We start from the raw sequence: 18723 nt of genomic DNA on the forward strand, positions 1-18723 counted from the left end.
TGGCTGGTAGGGCAGAGCAGACAGAAGATGATAGGGGTTGGACAGGCTGGCCTCCCCACACTGAGCCCTCCCAGGGATAGTGTGGTCACTAGTAAGGCAGCCAGAGATAAGGCAGAGGCCCGCCCCTCCCCACCCATCAGTCTGCAGGAAAGAGGGAGACAGCCAGGGAGGGCTGGGGCAGGGTGGGATAGGGAAGAGGGAGGTGAAAAGACAAGCCAGAAGGTGGGAAACTGAGGCTCCATATAAGTCCTGGATGAAGGAGGTATGTCTGGACAACAATTTACATGAAAAAGATCCGGGGGTCTTAGTAGAATGCAAGTTCAACGTGAGACTGATGTGGTAGCTACAAAAACTGGGCCTGACTCTCTGTGACCCTTCCACTCCGGGCCACAGTGTCCCCCTGTGGAAAATTAGGACATTAAAAGAGATGATCTCTGAGGGTCCCTCCCATTCTAAATCTATGATCTAAGTGACCTTAGGCATTTCTTAACCTCTCTGGGCCTCAGTTTCCCCATCTGAACAGGAGAGAATTGAACCAGGGGTGGCCACTTCTGTTCTAAATCTAAGATGCTAAGATCTTATCTACGTGGCCCTCAGCTTTAGCTCCCAGAGTCCGTTTCTTCATCTGCAAAATGAGAGGGGTCCAATGAGATGTCTTCTGAGGTTCACCCCCCCACTCAGATCTTAGGGAGCATTTGTAGTGTAAAAAAAAAAAACCATAGCTCCCTCATGTAGAGCTTGGGTTCCGATAAAGGCAACCAGGCCAGGGGGACCGGGCTGGGGGCTAGTGCCAGTTGGGTGCAATGGGGAAAGTCGTGGGCTGGAGACCCAGGATCCGCCCCTGGCTTTCCCCGCTCCTAGCAGAGCGATGGTGAGCCTACAGCTTGGCCTCTCTGAAGCATCTGTAAAATGGGCATAACCATGTTTGCAGACCTTACCCTCATGGAGTCCTCGTGAGAAAAGCCTGCCATATACTCTAAAATGCTCTAGAATTCGGAAGCATTTTTCCATCATTTGAAGGAACTGGGGGTGCTGGGCTGGGGATGAACGGGGAGCCCTCAGATTGGGTTTATTCTGCTTGGCCCCAGAAGGCAAAGAAACAATAGAGGGAAGTGACAGGAAGGCAGGTTTAAGGTCAGTGCCTGAGAAAACTTAACAAACAGCTATCCCCAAATGGCATGGGTTCCTGAGAGGTAGTGAGCTCCCTGTGGTCAGAGGTCTCCTAGCAGAAGGCCAGATGGCCCCACAGCAGTCATGGATTCTGGCCCTCCAGCTGATTCACCAAATGTCGCAGAGGGTCCCAGCCCTGAGGGGAGACGGAGCCGCTGGACAGTACCAGACCCAGCCGGAGTCAGGCAGAGCTAAGCCCGAATCCCCGCCTCGAACATGTACAAGCAGGTGCACCGGGGCTTCAGCTCCTCACCTGGACGATGCTAGAGCTGGTGGTCTCTGGAGACCCTTCCAACTCTGAGCCTCCGAGGCTTGGGGGCCAGGGACAAGAGGAGGAATGAGGCGGGGACCCCGCGGGAGGCTGCGTAGGGGAGATAGAGGCGCTGAGTCAGCAGGGGCCGGTTAATGGGGTTTCCTGGCCCCGGCCCCTCCCCCGCCCTCTCTCAGGGTCCGGGCACCACAACGGAACACACAGGACGAAGCCGGGAGCTCCATCACCATCCTTATTCTCCCACCCATCCTGGGGGTAGGAAGCATCAGCGAGCCGAGAATGTTAATTAACAAAAAGGCTCCATTTCCAAAGGGGGAAGGGGGCAGAGAAAGTATTGTACAAAGACCAGAAACCGGGCCACAAGTCCAAAGTCGGGGGGGGGGGGGGGATGGGGGCCTGAGCGGGGAGAAGAGACTGCCCCCCGAGGCTGAGGGACATGCAGGATCAGACCACCCAAACACACACCTGGAGAATGGGGACCCTGCCTGCCTGGGACCCCCTTGAGGGGCCTAGCCTGGGCCTTCAGGGCTCAGGCTGCAAACTAGAGAGGGTCCAGAAAACCAGCCAGCGCCACGTGTGAGACAAGTGATGACGGAGAGCACACAGAGCCAGTGGGGTTGGAGAGCCGGGGACAGGTGGTCTGCCAGGACGGGGCGGGGTACTGGGCTGGCCCATCACTGTCCCCCCACCCCGCTATCACAGGAAGGTTAGAGCCTCTTAGGAAGCTGAGAGCCCCAGACTAGGAGCAGAGTGGGGGGTGGGGGAGGGTCAGCTGGGCAGGTCTCACCCATGGGGGGGGGGGGGTTGGGGGGGGAAGGGCTCTCCGATGCCATCGGGGGCACGGGCGTCAGGGATCGAGGATGCCTGCTGGCCCTCCTCCTGTTAGCTTCTGTCCATCTGGAAATGGCCTCCTCCCCCCATTCCCAGCATCTATGGAGCTGGCAGAGGACTCATCTGCACCCCTAGGTTGCTGGCCTGGTGGAGAAGCTCACCCCTCCCTCCCTGCGTCCCCCAGGCTGACCCATTAGGGAGATGACCAGAGGCCTGAGCAGCCTAGGAGGCCCAGAGGGGGAAGGATCTACCTAGCCGCCAGGCTCTGCAGCTCCCTAAGCTTCAGGGGCCCCCTGCCTGCTCCCCCCCCCAAGGTGATCCCAGGGCTCAGGGGCTGCTGGGGAGCAAGGAGGCCCACCCCAAAAGCCCGAGCCCAGGAATGGGCAGAAGCCAAGCTATGAGTGTGAGTGTGTGAGTGCGCGAGTGTCTAGGTGTTGAAGACTGGGCTTTGGACCCGGGTACTGACAGGAGGGGAAGGGGCAGGGTACTTGGCAGGAGTACTCTGGGTGTGGAGCAAAATGACCTGGTTCAAATCCTTACTACCTCTGGACGCTGATCGAGTCCCTTTCCCTCTCTGGGCCTCAGTTTCCCCATCTTTAAGAATAAAAGCTATCATCTCTGTAGTGCTTTTAGGTTCATAAATATTACTCGTGATCGTCCCGACGACACTGGGAGGTAGGTGCTACTGCTATCCCCATTTTACAGTTAAGGAAACTGAGGCAGAACAAGGTTAAGGGACTTGTCCAGGGTCACCCAGCTAGCAAGTTTCTGCGGCAGCATTTGAACTCAGGTCTTCCTGACTCCAGAGCCACTGCTCTGTGCCTTGTGACACCTCATTTGTAAATGAGAGGCATAGGCTAGAAGGCCCTTCAGGTCTCTTCTGGCAGTCATTCCCATGATCCTATATGTCCTCTGGCCTTTCCCCTCCCCAAATAGGCAGGGCTGGCTAGGTCGAGGGGGAGAGGGGGAACCACATAGCCCTTATCTGCCTGCACCATAGTCCCCCCCCCTTCCCAGCAGGGGGGAGAAGGGGGGCCCTAGGAGGGAAAAAAGGGAGGAAGGAAGCAGGAGGGGGAGCCTGACCATTCCCCACACCCCCAAGTCTACAGGGAACCGGGTGATGGGGAGTGGGGGCCCAGGACAGGCCTTGGTCCTTACGAGGCAGGGAGGCACGTGGAGCTGGGCCTAGGTCCGAGGCATGGCTGGCGAGGCCTCAGCCCCCTAGATGGGAGAGGGGCCGGGCGAAGGCGGGGGCTAGCTGCCCCGTGCCATTCTCTTCCTTGCCACCCAAGCCTCAGAGCGGGTGGTGCCTAGCCCAGGAGGCCTGAGTCACACAGGGAGCATCTGGCCCTATTCTGGGCCGGCCGGCACAGGCTGAGAATAAATTAGGGGTCTGCCTAGGGGGTTCCCACATGGAGAGCCTCTAGACAGCAAGGAGGGCCTGGCCTCCTCACCCCCCAGAGGAGGCAGAGGAGGGCCTTCTTGGGGTGAGCCCCAAGTCACCCCAGCATCACTGGTCCTGCATTTGCTGTTTCATCTTCTGTAGCATCTCCTGCATGCGCCTTAGCTGAGGAGGGGACAGAGAAACGGGGTGAGTGAGGCCTGCAGAGACCCCAGGAGCCATGCTGCGCCTCCCTCTGACACCCTAAGACCTCCCCTCCCAGAGAGAGCGGGCCTGGAGCTGAGGTGGCTAAAGACAGGGGGCAGGGAGATGACCCCGTCCCAAGGAGGGCCCTCAACGGCCGGCAGCTGGGGGAAGCTGGGGACCCTGGGGGGGCAGAGGACTCCCCAGGGCCTTACCTCCTCATCCTTCATCTTGATCAGCTTCTCTGTCTCTGTGTCTGGGGTGGGCACAGGCAGAATGGGGATGGGGCTCTCGATCCGGTTGTCCTGGGTCAGTTTGCTGGGGAGGAGAAAAGAATGGGGGGGCCAGTTCTCTCTGTCTCTCTCCCTCCCTCCCTCTTCTCCCTCCCTCCCTTCTCTCTGTCTCTGTCTCCGTCTCTCTCTCCCTTCTGTCTCCCTCCAACTCCCTCCCTCTCTCTGTTTTTGTCTCTCTCCCTCTCCCTCCCCCCCGTCTGTGTCTCTGTCTCTGTCTCTCTCTCACACACACACACGCACACACACACACGAAGTTCCATTGACTTGGTCTTGCCTCCCCATCTCTGTCCATCACATTCCATCTCCCCCTCCCAGGAGAGTGAAGGATGCCCAGCTGCCTTTTTTTTGCAGACTTTTCATGACAGAGAACTCACTACCTCCCCAGGTGGCAGCCCATCGGCGCACTACACCTCTGGCCAGCTTCCCTTGCTAGGAGAACAGAATTATCTAAACTTCATTTTTCTGCCAATGACCAGTTCAGGGCACCCATACAGTAGGTGCTTAATAAATGTTGGCTGTGAGGCAGCTAGGTGGCCAGTGGATAGAGCATCGGCCCTGGAGTCAGGAGGACCTGCGTTCAAATCCGGCCTCTGATATATAACACTCACTAGCTGTGTGACCCTGGGCAAGTCACTTTACCCCAATTGCCTAACCCCCCCAAAAAATAAAATAAAATAAAAAGTTGGCTGAATGGAGTGCAAACCAGAGCCTGAGGCAGGCGGCCCGCCCAGCTCTGCTCCGACCCCTCAGGGCTGGTGGGATTCCTCCCCATCCTGGCCAATTCTGCCCAGTTTCCACTGACCCAGGGCAGCCTTTGGGGGCTGTGGGCCACGAGGGACCAGACCTGGTGGTGGTGTGGAAGGGTGGAACAGAGAGGAAACTGAGGCAAGAGAAGGGGCAGGCCCCGCCAGCTGCCGCTGCCGCGCCATAAGGGTCCCCACCTGGTCATCTGCTGGATGCAGTGGGCCCGGTAATTCTCGTAGTGCACGTCACAGGTCACGTCCTTCAGATCGTGCATGTGCGTCCGGATCAGCATGTTTCGAAGCTTCACAAAGTCGCAGTGGGCCTGGTTCTCCACTGCCGGAAGTGGAGGGAGGCTGAGCCTTTGGGACCTTCTCTCTCCCCCCGACCACCCCTGCTCCCCTTCCCAGGGAATCTGCCCCTGTCCTGGACACAGCCATAGCCCACGTGGCCTTGGGCCGGCCCTTGCCCGCTCTGGGCCTCAACTGCGTCCTCTGTAAAATGAAGGGCTTCAACTCTGTGCTAAGATCCCTCCCAGCTCTGATATCCCCTGTTCTAAGGCCCCTCCCAGCCCTGACATCCCTTGTTCTAGGCCCCCTCCCAGCCCTGACATCCCCTGTTCTAAGGCCCCTCCCAGCCCTGACATCCCTTGTTCTAGGCCCCCTCCCAGCCCTGACATCCCCTGTTCTGAGGCCCCTCCCAGCCCTGACATCCCTTGTTCTAGGCCCCCTCCCAGCCCTGACATCCCCTGTTCTGAGGCCCCTCCCAGCCCTGACATCCCTTGTTCTAGGCCCCCTCCCAGCCCTGACATCCCCTGTTCTGAGGCCCCTCCCAGCCCTGACATCCCTTGTTCTAGGCCCCCTCCCAGCCCTGACATCCCCTGTTCTAAGGCCCCTCCCAGCCCTGACATCCTTTGTTCTAGGCCCTCTCCCAGCCCTGACATCCCCTGTTCTGAGGCCCCTCCCAGCCCTGATATCCCTTGTTCTAGGCCCTCTCCCAGCCCTGACATTCCCCTGTTCTAAGGCCCCTCCCTAGCCCTGACATCCCTTATTCTAAGGCCTCTCTCAGCTCTGACACGGTGACCCTTTGAAACAGAACACATCCCTTGACAGCCCCTCTCCCCAGGGTCACCACAATGGGGGTGCTGTGTATACTGGGTAGGGGTAATTCAAAGGCCTTCTACCCCACCCCCAAATATCTCCTTCTGCCTTAAACTTGAAATTAGGGACTCACTCCTTTGGGTTCAGGCCTCTCTGGGTTTCTTCCCCACCCCCAATCTTCAAAATGACAATTTCCCCTAGGCTAGGGTGTTATACAGGAAGCTGGCTATTATCAATCATTGACACTAGTATGAATGAGCTCATCAGCTTCCTCCAGGGGTCTCTGAGGAAAGGAGAATTAGGATTTATTTTAGTGACAGGCCATAAATAGGGGCAGACTGCTTGGGGGTGGGGGGCCCTGGTGGGATAGCAGGACCAGGACAGTGTAGGGAGGCATGCTGAAAGGGGCCCTGAAGGGACCCAGGATCCTTGGCCCTGGCCCCAGCTTGGGGCAGTTCTCCCAGGACAGAAACAGAGCCACTCACCTTCCACAATGCCCCAGGGGTAGAGCCTCCCCCGGACCCGCTGGCCCTTGGCCTCCACCACGGTATTACTGCCTATGACGGCGAAGGGGGCACTCTCCTAAGGGGACAGAGGACAATGAGAGGAGGCGCAGGACGAGGCAGAGCCCCCACGTTCCCTCTCCCTTCCTCAAGGTTCCCACAGCCGGGCTCCGTCCCACCTCTCCAGCCCCATCCTCACCAAGGACGTGGGGTCCTAGGTAAGAAATTTAGAACTGCAAGGCTCTTCAAGTCCAACCCCCCAATTTTACAGTTGAAGAAACTGAGATTAAGTGACTTGCCCAAGGTCACATGGGGAGATAACACTAAACATGAGTCCAGGTTGCTTGGCTCTAAACCCAGCATTCTTTCCCTTGGTGTTTCTGGAACACAGCCCTCTTTGCTGAGCTATGGACCCCCTTCCCCAGTGCTGTCCCACCCCCCCGTGTTATCAAGGTCCCCATCCAGATCCCTCAGAGCCCCTGCTGAGTGTGATGGTGCCAGGCTGGCACGTCCTGCCCTCTAAGCGAGGTTTGCCTGCCACCCCCTCTGGGACAGGGACCTCTACCCTGCCTCCCATAGACTGGAAGCAAGGGGCCGTCAGAGGCCCGGTTTGCTTCGGGGGAGCCCAAAGGCCCCGGCTCCAAGGAGAGGGGAGCGCTCGCCAAAGGCAGGCGGACTGACCTCTTGAACGAGGGCCCTGCGGGTCTGGAGATGGACCAGGGAGCAGCCCTATGAGGAGCTAGGGAGACTGACAAAGAGCCCTGTTCCTCGCTCCCCTGGGGATCCCACAGAAGGAAGGCCCTGCAGGGCCCAGAGCAGCAGCTAAGGAGACACATGTGTTGGCTGGACCCAGCTCTGCCCTGGACCGCATGGGTCCCCTAGGAGATAGGCTAGGCCAGGCCAGCCAGGTGACCAGGGCAGGCCACGAGGTGACCAGGCTGGGGCCGGGGAGGACAGCAGTGCTCCAAGCCCAGGCGAGAAGGCCCAGGCCTGTAGCCCAGCGGACAGGGGTCATCGGGCCTGCTCACTTTTAACTCTCGGTCCTGCTGCTTGAATTCCTCGTCCTCGTCGGAGTCACAGTCTGGGAACTGGTACACCTTGATCCCAAACTTGTCGATCTCCTCCCGGATCTAGGCCGGAGACTGAGCTCAGAGGCCCGAGCCCGGTTACCACCCTCCCCGCCTCTATCACCTCCACCCTGAAAGTCTGACCATCCCCCGCTCGGCCCCATCTCTTCCCGGCCCTCGCCCCCACTTTCTGGGACCCTCAGGGATGGGGGGCCAGGGAGTGCCTCACCCTCTCCTTCAGTTTTCGGATCTCTCCTGGGACGAGGCAGTCGGCTTTGGCAATAAGAGGGACGATGTTCACTTTTTCGTGAAGGGCCTTCATGAACTCCACATCCACTGGCCTCAACCTGGGATGGGAAGTGAGGCATTAGAGCTGGCAGGGAGCTCATTGGACAGGTGAGGAAACTGAGGTTCAGGGAAGAGACAGAAGCAGAGAATATCGGGACTGGAAGGGAGCCCAGTGGTGCTCTGGCACACCCCATATCAGAACAATACTGTCCTACAACAGTCCCAACAAGGTGGGCGACCAGCCCGTGCAGGGAGACCTCCAGGGAGGCAGAGCCCAATGCCTCAGCAGGCACCCCCCGGCCTCTGGGGAAGTGGGTTGTGGGCAAGCTTTTCCTGATACCGAGACCGAGGCCCTCCTGGCAGCTCCCCCCACCCCGCTGGCCCTGGTCCTGGTCCTGGGCCCAGGCAGAAGAAAGCTAATCCCTCATCCATCCACTCCTGGAAGCTCTGGTGGGGCTCCCCTGCGTCAGGATCTGGGCTCTCGCCTTCACCAGCCTGCTCGGCCCTCCCGCCAGGTGCGTCCCAGCTGGCCATTCTCATTTCTAGCTCTGACACGGGCCCAGGGCACACACCCATTCATTCATTCAGGGGAAGTAGCAAAGAGATAAATGTTGGTTTGAAGTCTAGAAAACCTTCGGGCGGTCAGAGCTGTCTCAAAGTGGACCTGAGTGTGAGGTGAGGTGGTGAGCTCCTGCTCACCGGAGACTTCAATCGAGGCTGGGGCAGCCCTTGTCAGGTGTGGGAGTGAGGGGACTGGTGGTCAGGGTCCGAGTACCCACTGTTCTGATTAGCTGCAGAGTGGCCGGGGGCCTCACACGAGGATCTCTCCCTGCCTCAGAAGGCCCCAGACCCCCAGTCATTCTGTCCTCATTCCACAGGTTGGTCAAAAGACGACTTCCTTCACCTCTTCCCCAGGGAGGCGCCCCGGCCCCAGTAAAGTCGCACAGCCTTGGACCCCTGGGGAGGGAGGTGGGCTGGGACTAGCAGGGCAGTCCTACAGGATGGACAGGACAAGCCTGGGGGCTGGGGGCCATGGTGTGGGGGGAGGAGGGCCCTCTAGTGTGGGATGGGGGCACATCACAGGAATTAGAACCAGAAGGACGAGGACAGAGATTCAGAACTGGAAAGGGCCCTAGGGGTCATGCAGACGGACCTGCTCCTTTTTCCTTCCTTCTTTCTTTTTAAGCACAAAGACTTTCTCATTCTTTTTTCTCCCAGGTCCAAACTCTCTCCCCCACTTCCCAGTGAGAAGGCCAGAGAATCAAAACCTATCACAAATGTGTATTTGTAACGAGCACATTTCCACGTTAGCCAAGCTCCAAAAAGACAAGAGAGGGGGCAGCTGGGTGGCGCAGTGGATAGAGCACCGGCCCTGGAGTCAGGAGGACCTGAGTTCAAATTTGACCTCAGATACTAGCTGTGTGACCCTGGGCAAGTCACTTAATCCTGATTGCCTCGCCAAAAAAAAAAAAGACAAGAGAAGGACAGAAAGCCAAAAGTTGCCTTCTGTCCGCCCTCTGAGTCCATCAGTTCTCTGGCTGGAAGTGGGTCTGTGGAATCACGGTACAAGGAGGAAACTGAGGCCGAGGAAGGGATGTGGCCACAGTCACACAGCCAGCGAGGGGGAGAAGCAGGATCTGAACCCAGGTCATCCCGACTCCATGTCTTCCTTTTTCCTTTTCAGTTAACAAAGATCTACTTTCTGTCCCTCCCCACCCAGTATGCCCCTCCCTCCTCCCACGCCACGCCACGCCACGCCACGCTTACCCACCCATGCCCGAAGGGAGAGATGAAATAGAGGCAGCAGTGGACTCTGTTGTCCTGAATGTTCTTGCGGTTGAGGCCGCTCTCGTCCCGGAAGTACTGCTCAAACTGCTGGTCCACGTAGTCTGTGATGGGCTTCCAGCTGGGGGGCCGAGGTATTCCCTAAGCATGGGCCCCTGGCAGCCCCCTCTGCCCCTGCCCCCCAGAGCTACAAGGGCCTTCAGGGTCACTGAGCCCAATTCTTTCGTTTTACAGGAAAGGAAACTGAGGCCCAGAAGGAAAGGGACTAGTCCAAGGCTGCGCCATTCATAAATGGTGGTCACGTTTCACCCCACGGTCCTCTTGTCAGGGCTCTCTCCACTCAACCACACTGCCCAGACCGGGGCTCTCCTTAGCATGACTCAGGATCCTCCCAATGGAGACAGAGGGGATTGGACCCTGGCCAGCCCTGCCTCCTCCCCCACATACACGCACCCCTTGTCCACTTGTTTTGGCCCCCCCCCCTGAGGAAATCTTTCCCTTGGGAAAGTCAGGTCTGGAGGCCTCTGTCTCTCATCTGATCGAGTCCATGGGATTTAGAATTAGGACAAACCCTTGAGGTCTGAGGATCACAGATGTGGGTCCAGAAGGGTCCAGAGTCCAAAGCCTTCATCTTACAGATGAGGAAACTGAGGCCCAGGGAGAGGCAAGGACTTTCCCAAGGTCATACAGCTGGGATTCGAACCCAGACCCTTTCTACTGTCTCACACATGCCGATGCTCTAGAGATGCTGGGGATGGGACCTCCACCACTGAGTTACATCTCCACCACAATCCAGTCCTAGCCTCCTCATTTTACAGAGGGAGAAACTGAGTCCCATCCAAGCACCATGACTTGCCCACAGTCATAGTGGCAGTACAATGCAGAGACAGGATTTGAACCCATGACCTCTGACTCCAGGGCTCTTTTCACTAATAACAACACCAACAGTAGTAATAACTAGCATTTCTATCTACTTCAAGGTGTGCAAAGTGCTTTACAAAGACAACCTCATGGGATCCTGACAACAACCCTTGGAGGCGAGTGCTATTATTATCCCCATTTTACAGATGAGGGAGCTGAGGCAGACAGAAGTCAGGTGACTTGCCCAGGGTCACATAGCTGGGAAACATCTGAGGTGGGATTTGAACTCAGGTCTTCCTGACTCAGGGCCCCTAGCTCTATGTGCTACATGACTGAGTGGCCTCTGTCATCCCCAAGTCCCCCCCGCCCACCTGAGGGCCCGGCACTCACCACTGGGTGTTGTTAACAGCATCCCCGAAACCCGGTGTGTCCACAATGGTCAGCTTTAGCTTCACACCCTTCTCCTCGATGTCCACCGTGTGCTTCAGGATCTCGACTGTCTGATTGATTCTCTCTGAGAAAGCCAAAGGCCCATGGTCACAGAGTGGCCAGGTTGGGTAGATAAGGGCCTGGAGGCAGTGCCGGGCCAAGGCAAAGGCCCAGAGGCAGTGCCGTACAAGGGGCCTCTAGAGACACCAGGACAGCCTCAGCCAGTGAAGGGAAGGCTCAGGGGTGCCTGCAGACCTTGTTGAGGTCCCCAAAGGCCCATACTGCAGGAAGGGTTCTCTGGGGCTTCCTGTCCAACCTGCGCAGGGACCTCCAACCTTGCCTTGCAGACCTCCAGTGATGGGAAACTCCCTCCCCTCCTTTGGTTGCTCATTTCACTATGGGCTGGCTCTAACCCGCCTCTTCCTGCCTGGTCCCCAGGGCAGAGCCAGTGGCAAGTTGGGGGCCCATGTGCTTGCAGAGAGAGAAAGCTCAGCTCAAAATGTGAGGAGAAAGCTCCTCAAACTGAGGTCTCAAACTGGTCTCAAACTGAAATGGGCTGCCTTCCCTGGAGGTCTTCCAACCTCCGTGGCTGATGACTATTGCCTGGGACAGCGTGGGAAGGATTCTGGGTCAGGTCTGGGGGGGAGGGGGGGTCTTTGAAGGTTTCACTCTCAGGGACCCAGGCCCCGGGCTCTTCCGTGACCCAGGTGCTGTAGAGACTCCAGGGGGCAGGCAGTTCCCCTGGCCAAAGGGATCCCATTAACATTCCCTCTGCCTGTGGGGCTGATCTCACCCACTTGCCCCCCGAGTACACACTGGCCCAGAGGGGAAAAAGTCACTTGCCAGAAGACAGGGATCAGGGAAAGGGCCAGGCTGGGCTGTGGGCCCCTGACTCATTGACTCTGCGCACTCCTCTCCCTCAGTTTCCCCATCTGGAAAATAGGCTGCTCCCTTAAGGTCCCTTCTACATCTGGCGTTCTATGAGCTAATGTCCTTCTAGCTTTGGTAGTGAGGATGCCGAGTCTGTAAAGGGTGGTGCCCGGGGCGGGGGCAGCGACTCTGGGGTGTGGGAGGTCCTCTGGAAGCTGCTACTCACCCTCGGCATTGAGAAGCTTCCTGTCCTTGTAGAGGTCCGTCAGGAACAGGCTGTTCACCAGGGTCGACTTGCCCAGGCCGGACTCCCCTAATGCACAGCATGGAGACCCCAGTTACAAAGGGAGGGTGGCTGCTGCGGTGTGCTGAGGCCTAGCTGGGGCCTAAAGGGATGGACCGAGGCAGGAGCCTGCCCAGAGATGCCCAAGGGGATGGATGGCAGTCCCAGGCTGAGGTCGGTGGCTATGGCGACCCTCACTGGGCCCCCCCCTCCCCATGATCTCTCCGGTCCGGGGGACCCAAGTCCCCACCCGGGCCTGGTCATAAGCAGAGGGGCGTGGGAGGGAGCGTCCCCAGGAACAGGACGAAGACGAACCTGTCAACCACCACCCTCTCCTGGAGGGCCTCCCAGCCCCGGCCGATACTTTGTATCTTCCTCCTTCGAGCCTCGGTCCTCTCTGCCCACCCCCCCACCCCCCCACACCCACTAATCAGACTTGCCAAGGCCGGGCTGGCTTCCCACCTCAGGAGCCAGGGCCCAAGAAACACTTCAGAATTCCAACGCGGATGCGTTTTGTTCCCCAAGGAGGCGCCACCCCCAGAATCCAGCCAAGCTGGGCAGTGCTCACCGGCGACCATGAGCGTGAAGTCGAATCCCTTCTTTACAGACTTGCGATGAACCTGGTTGGGCAGCGTGGCAAAGCCCACATACTGCTTGTCATGGTCCTGGAGGGAACACAGCAGAGGGGAGCGATGCGTGAGGGTGTTGGGATCATGCCTTCACATGTACACACATACGTATGTATGCATGTACAGCAAGACATCATGACTGGAACGGCGGGCTCAGAGTTGCGTGGCCTGGGTTCAAGTCCTGACTGCCACCTTCCCACTGGGTGACGCTGGGCAAATCAGGCAACCTCACTGAGACTCAGTTTCCTCATCTGTAAAATAAGGTTAATAACCTCTCCCAGGGTTGCTCTGAGGAACAAATCAGATAATACTACAACCAGTGTATGGAGTATCCCAAAAGTCTTGGTGCCGAGGGCAGCCTTAAAAGGCGCCTGTCCCCTGGAATTTTGCAAAGTGGTTTACATAGAATGTATGAGAAGCCCTGTGTAAACAAACCTTGAATAATGGAACCCTTTAATGCAATTCATTTTACAAATATTATCTCCTTTGATCCTCATAACAACCCTGGGAGGGAGGTGCTATTAGGATCCCCATTCTACAGATGGAGAAACTGAGGCAGACAGCAGTTAAGTGACTTGCCCAGGGTCTCACAACTAGTTAGGGTCTGAGGCCAGATCTGAACTCAGCTCTACCTGACTATAGGCCCAGGGTACTTTATCCACTGTGACGTCCCTAGTGGCCCCTAATATAGGGTGTACCCAAAAGTCTCCATGTGTATTTTCAGCTTTAAAAGCACTAAGACTTTTGGGAACCCCCTACGAGTGTGAGCTCTGGAAGTAGCAAAGAGAGAGTCCATAGAGCCAGGATGCCCTGGATTCTCGGCCTGCTTCTGATGCGTTCTGGCTGTGTGACCCTGGACAAGTCATTTTACTGTGTCCCCAATTCTGTAGGCTGAGCTGTAGCCGAGGGAGAAAAATCAGTCATCTGTCAGGCACCCAAAGTCCCATAGACAAGGGAGAGCCTGATACTCCCTGGTCCTGAGCTCCTATTGGCTGGTGCCCAGCTGGAGCCCCAGGGTAAGGAAGCAGCCAGCAGAAGGGCTCCTGCCCCTTGCTCAGCTGGGGGGGGGGGGGGGGCGGGGAAGGCATGGTCCCTGGTCCTGCCCTCAGGGAGCTCCCAGTCTGGGAAAAGCCTCCTCTTCCTGAGTCAGAGGGCCCCGGAAGGTGGAGGGGATGGGTGTCCTCAGGAAGCTGGAGCCCAAGGGCAGGGCTATGTACAGGCGGACCCCAGAGACCCTGGCTGGGTGGCCACCTAGCATGAGCCCGACCTTGAGCTGAGCGAGGAGTCTGGGAGGACGCCCACCCCTAGAAGGCAAGGTCGGGAAGAAGCAGCAGCAGCAGAAGCGGCCAGACCTCCACCCCCAAGCCCCTGGCTGCCAAGTGTCCCAGCTCCTGGGAGCAGCTGCCACTCGGCTCTGGTGGGCAGGAGACGCTCTGTCCCATCCTCCAGCTCCAAGCCCGTGTGGGAGAAGCCGGGACGCAGAGCGATAAATATATATAGAAAGTAGGCCAGCTGCGCCGGTCCACAGCGCAGCCCCCGCCTGCTGTGACGCCCTGGGGTTTGGAGGTGGGGGAGGGGCCCACCTGACCTCCTTCCTCGTTGGGGTGCAGCCTTCGGGGGCCGAAAATTGCCCCGAATCCCCACTTCTGTCACGAGAAGCTCATGGGCCCCAAACAAGCTAGGCTGTCTGCTGACATTAGCTGGACCACATCAGGGTCCCACATGGCAGGCTGTGGGCATCGACTCCCCACCCTCAATCAATGGGTTAATCAAAAACATTTATTAGGCGCTTACGAGCCCCGAGCTCTGGGCTGAGGCGGGGCCCTCCTCAAAACTCCACCAGGGAAGAGAGGTTGAGCCCCTAAGACCCCCTTCTCTCTCAGCTCCCAACACTAGGAGGAGACCAGAGATAGCCAAGGGCAGATTCCCTCACGAGCCTGGAGGCCAGAAGCCCTGGGGCCAGCACACAGAGACCTTGTTCCCGTAGAGACTGGCACAGACAGAACCCAGGAGCCCCCGCTGAGGGCTGCGTGCCCACACAAGCATACACCCGGCTCACACATGCAAAGCCATGGACTGAGCCTCTCCGTCTCTGTGTCTGTCACACACCACACACACACACACACACACACACACACACACGCATGAACACACACACACGCACGAACACACACGCTCAAGGGAACCTCCTAGGTCATGATGATGAGGGCCATAGCTTCAGTGAGCCTCAGTTTCCTCATCTGTAAAATGAAGCCAACGTGACCTCCCGGGTAGCTGTAAGACTCCTACTACTACAACGGCCATAACTGACATTCTCGGGGCTCTTCAGTCATAGCAAGTGTTTTGCATTTAACGAGCAAGCCTCGGGTCCCTTCTCCACTCAGAAGCCCCAGTCTCATTCCCATCCTCATCCTCTCTGGCCTGGAACACAGTCCCAGCCTCAGGCCTTTACGGTCTCCCTGCCTCCAGCCTGTCTTCATCCTTCACCTAACTGCCAAAATAGCCTTCCTAGGGCATCGGCTTGAGGCTGCCACGACCCCGAGCAAGAATATTCAGTGGCTCCCTCAGCCCCAGGACTAAAATGCAAATCTCTCCTCTGGCATCGAATGTCCTTCATTGTCTGACTCCAACCTCCCTTCCTCCAAGGAAACTGAGCCTCCCCTCCTGGGGGTGGAAACAAAACAAATTTGAGGACCGGAAGAAACTTTAGACAAAGATGGAATCTCCCTCCCCGCTCCTTTTACAGAGAAGGAAACTGAGGCCCAGAGGGGTGAAATTTTGCTCGAGGTCACACAGCGAGTCCCAGGGCTGGGATCTGAACCCAGGGCCCTGGCTCCACATCCAGCCGGTTTTCCACAGCTCTCAGGGACTCATCATTGCATTACTGACCAGGGCTGGGAGGGACCTTGGAGACCATTCAGTCCACACGTAGCTGGGGCAGAGACGGGGCTCACCTCTCCAGCCAGTGCCCATTCAGCAGCATCCCGGGCCTGGCCCATCCTCCCCTGCTCGGCAGAGCCCACGCAGCCTCATCTCCCAGGGACAGCTTGGGCCAGAGGCAGCAGGACTGAGGAGGTTGCCCCCAGCAGCCCCCGGGTGGGAGAGAGGCAGGGGATCACGGCTCCCCGTCCTTCCCCCATCCTCCTGGGGCCTCTGGGCCTGCCCTGCCTCTGTCCTCTCTCCTGGGACCCACTCCTGTCTTCTAATTCCAAGGAGACATACTCACAACCCGGGCCAGGCACAACACAGGACCGTCACACGTCCCTTCCACCCCCCAGGCCTCAGTTTCCCACTCTATAACTGAAAGGCTTACACTCAATGTTGCCCTACATTGTACGATCACAGAATGAATGAGGCTTGGAGATGCAGACTGGGTCCCTTTCCCACAGACCTAGACAGGCCGGGATGGGCACACATACACACCCCCACTCTCCCATCTACACACATCCACATATTCTTCTGGCCCAGCCCTGCCCAGACCAGTCCCATATCCTGTTACAGGCTTGGGGCAGGGGCATCTTGGACATCATGCACTCCAGCCCCGTCCCTTGACAAACAAGAGAGGACACAGTCATGATTTAGACCCTGATCTTCCAGAATGAAACCCACTGCTGCCCGGCTCCATCTCTGCCCTCAGCGGGCCCCCAGCTGCCTCAGGCTCCTCCCTGTGGGCCTCACTGCCCCCGAGGCCAGGGCCAGGCCTGAGTACCTTCAGTTTGGGCAGCCTCCTCTGGGCCTGGGTCCGAGGCGACAGCAGCTGCTCAGCCAGGTGGTCCTGGAGAACCAGGGTGTCCATGCCCGCCGGCAGCTCTGACAGGCTCACAGCCACGCTCAGCCACACTAGCTCCTTCCCTGGCTGGCTGCCTGGCTCCCCAACTCCCGCCCATGTGCTCCCCCTCCCACTTGACAGCTGGGAGCTGGCTTTCAGGCTGCCTATCTCTCCCACCCCCACGCCCAAGTGAGCCTGCTGGATGTGGGACAGCCAGGGCCCTGGAAGCAGACTGCAGCACGCAACCAGCCCCTGACCCGGCCTTGGGCAGGTCTCCTGTCCTGGTAGGGGACGCAACTGGGAAAAGCAGAGACTGTGGACTGGGAAACAGGACTGCAAGCTCAGCTCTGCTCTTACCACCCACGTACTCTTGGGCAAGCCCCTTCCCCTCTTTGTGCCTCAGTTTCCTCATCTGTAAAATGGGGGGGAGGGCTGGACTCAATGGCCTTCTCTAAATCAAAGTACCAATAACCTGTGACTTTACTCTGGAACCACCCAGTGTGGTATGATAGGAAAAAATACTGATTGGATCCAGAGGCCCCGAGTTCAGATCCTGACTTTCCACTTAGGCGACCTCACAGGGCCCCAGAGTGGGCCTAATCTTGCCCATCCTTCAAAGACCACCTCCCTGCTTCTTACCTCTCTGCAGTCTGGCTCCCTACCTCACCACCCCACCCAAATGTTCTCTCCAGAGGTCAGTGATGCTTCAGCACCAAACCCCTTTTCTCAATGCTCATTATCCTCGACCTGTAGCCTTTGTAAGTATCGGTCCCTTTCTCCTCCATACTGTCTTCTCTCTAGGCCTTCAGGACACCTCTCTCTCCTCTTCTCTGTATGTCTCTCTCTGTGTGTCCGTCTGTTTCTGTATGTGTCTGTCTCCTGTGTGTGTGTGTGTGTCTGTCTGTCTCTGTCAGTCTCTCCTCTCTCTCCCTCTCTCTCTCTCTGTCTCTCTCCTCCTCCTCCTCCTACCACTCTAACCTCTCCTTCTCTGTCTCAAGGCTCTATCCCTGGCCCTCTTCTCCCTTAGCACCATTTTGCTCGGTGGTCTCATCAGCTCCCATAGATTTGATCAATATCTCTCTGCTGTGAGTCTTGGATCCAGCCCTAACCTCTCTCTGAACCTCCAGACCCATTTTCCAGCTGCCTATTGGACATCTCCAGTAGACGTCTTAAATTCAACACAGCCAGAACTGGACTCAGTGTCTCCCCCCCACCCCCCCCCCCCCCCCCCCCCGCTCCCGTCTGAACTTTTCTATTATTGTCCAGGACGCCGCCTCCTCTCCCTCTGCTCCCATCCGGCGCCGGCGCCGTCCTGGGCTCTTCATTTTCTCACCCCCCACGTTCAAGCTGTTGCCGGGCCTGTCAATTTTCCCTGTGCGGCACTCTGTGACTATACCCCCTCCTTTCCTGTGACACGGGCGCATCGCATCACGCCCGGACATGTCAGTGGCTGCTGGGGGGGGGGCTGCCTGCCTCCAGTCACCCTCCATCCTCCCCGCCCATGTCTCTCTCCCTACTCAGTACACTGCGCTGGTTCCCTATCCCTCCAGGACTAAACATGACATCCTGTTTGGCCCCGGGACCTCCCCCTCCCCTTCTCACCCCTAGGCCCCCTGCACATGCACCCTCCTTCATCTAGGGACGCAGCCTCTTGGCTGCTCCTAATCTCCTGCCTCCAGACGTTGTCTCTGGCTGTGTCCCAGGCCTAAAACACGTCCCCCTCCTCATCCGGGCCTCCCGGCTTCCTTCAAACGCCAGCTTTTACCGGAAGCTTGTCCTGATCTCCCGCCATTCCAGGGCCTCCCCCCTGCAGATCATGTCCCGAACGCCCTGCCTGGGGCCTGGGGGCACAGTCATTTGTACATCGTCTTCCTCATGAGCCTGGGAGCTCCTGGGGGGCAGGGACCATCTCTTACCTTTCTTTACATCCCTGGCACTTAGCCCGGTGCCTGATATACAACAGGTACTTAATAAATGCTTGTTGACTCTATGCCTCTCCCCATCCTCCCCCTCCTTTAAGATCAAGCTGAGCCTCCATCAGGATGACTGCCACGCAATGGCTTCTCCCTTCTCTCTGAGCCCTTGTAGACCTCAAAGGCCATCCCACACCTTCCACAGCGCTTCTCTTCTGGTATCAGGAGGGCTCTGGTTCTCTGGTCAGTTCAAGACTGGGAGCTCCTCAAGGGCAGAGAGAATATGGTCACTCCTGGCTTTGATATTCCCTGTTCTCAGGCCCCTCCCAGCCCTG

At 57.9% G+C, this 18723-nt stretch overlaps 1 protein-coding gene across 2 annotated transcripts in view; it reads right to left on the reverse strand.

The window, feature by feature from the left end:
- Window positions 1-3046: 3046 nt before the first annotated feature.
- Window positions 3047-18723, reverse strand: part of SEPT5 (septin 5) — a 35141-nt gene continuing 19464 nt past the window's right edge. The window contains exons 1-11 of one of the 2 annotated variants that reach the window (XM_027859397.1): window positions 16416-16502; window positions 12646-12742; window positions 12021-12107; window positions 10886-11009; window positions 9621-9755; window positions 7791-7908; window positions 7523-7624; window positions 6477-6573; window positions 5092-5227; window positions 4073-4175; window positions 3047-3839 (exon numbers count right to left, since the gene is read on the reverse strand). In XM_027859397.1, coding sequence (XP_027715198.1) covers window positions 3783-3839; window positions 4073-4175; window positions 5092-5227; window positions 6477-6573; window positions 7523-7624; window positions 7791-7908; window positions 9621-9755; window positions 10886-11009; window positions 12021-12107; window positions 12646-12742; window positions 16416-16502 — 1143 coding nt within the window. In that variant the 3' untranslated portion in view covers window positions 3047-3782. Of the gene's footprint in view, window positions 3840-4072; window positions 4176-5091; window positions 5228-6476; window positions 6574-7522; window positions 7625-7790; window positions 7909-9620; window positions 9756-10885; window positions 11010-12020; window positions 12108-12645; window positions 12743-16415; window positions 16503-18723 lie in introns of those variants that run through there. The other variant, XM_027859398.1, reaches the window with a different exon arrangement.

This window comes from Vombatus ursinus, unplaced genomic scaffold (assembly GCF_900497805.2).
Source record: "Vombatus ursinus unplaced genomic scaffold, bare-nosed wombat genome assembly UNPS02014167.1, whole genome shotgun sequence".
NCBI classification, from domain to species: domain Eukaryota; kingdom Metazoa; phylum Chordata; class Mammalia; order Diprotodontia; family Vombatidae; genus Vombatus; species Vombatus ursinus.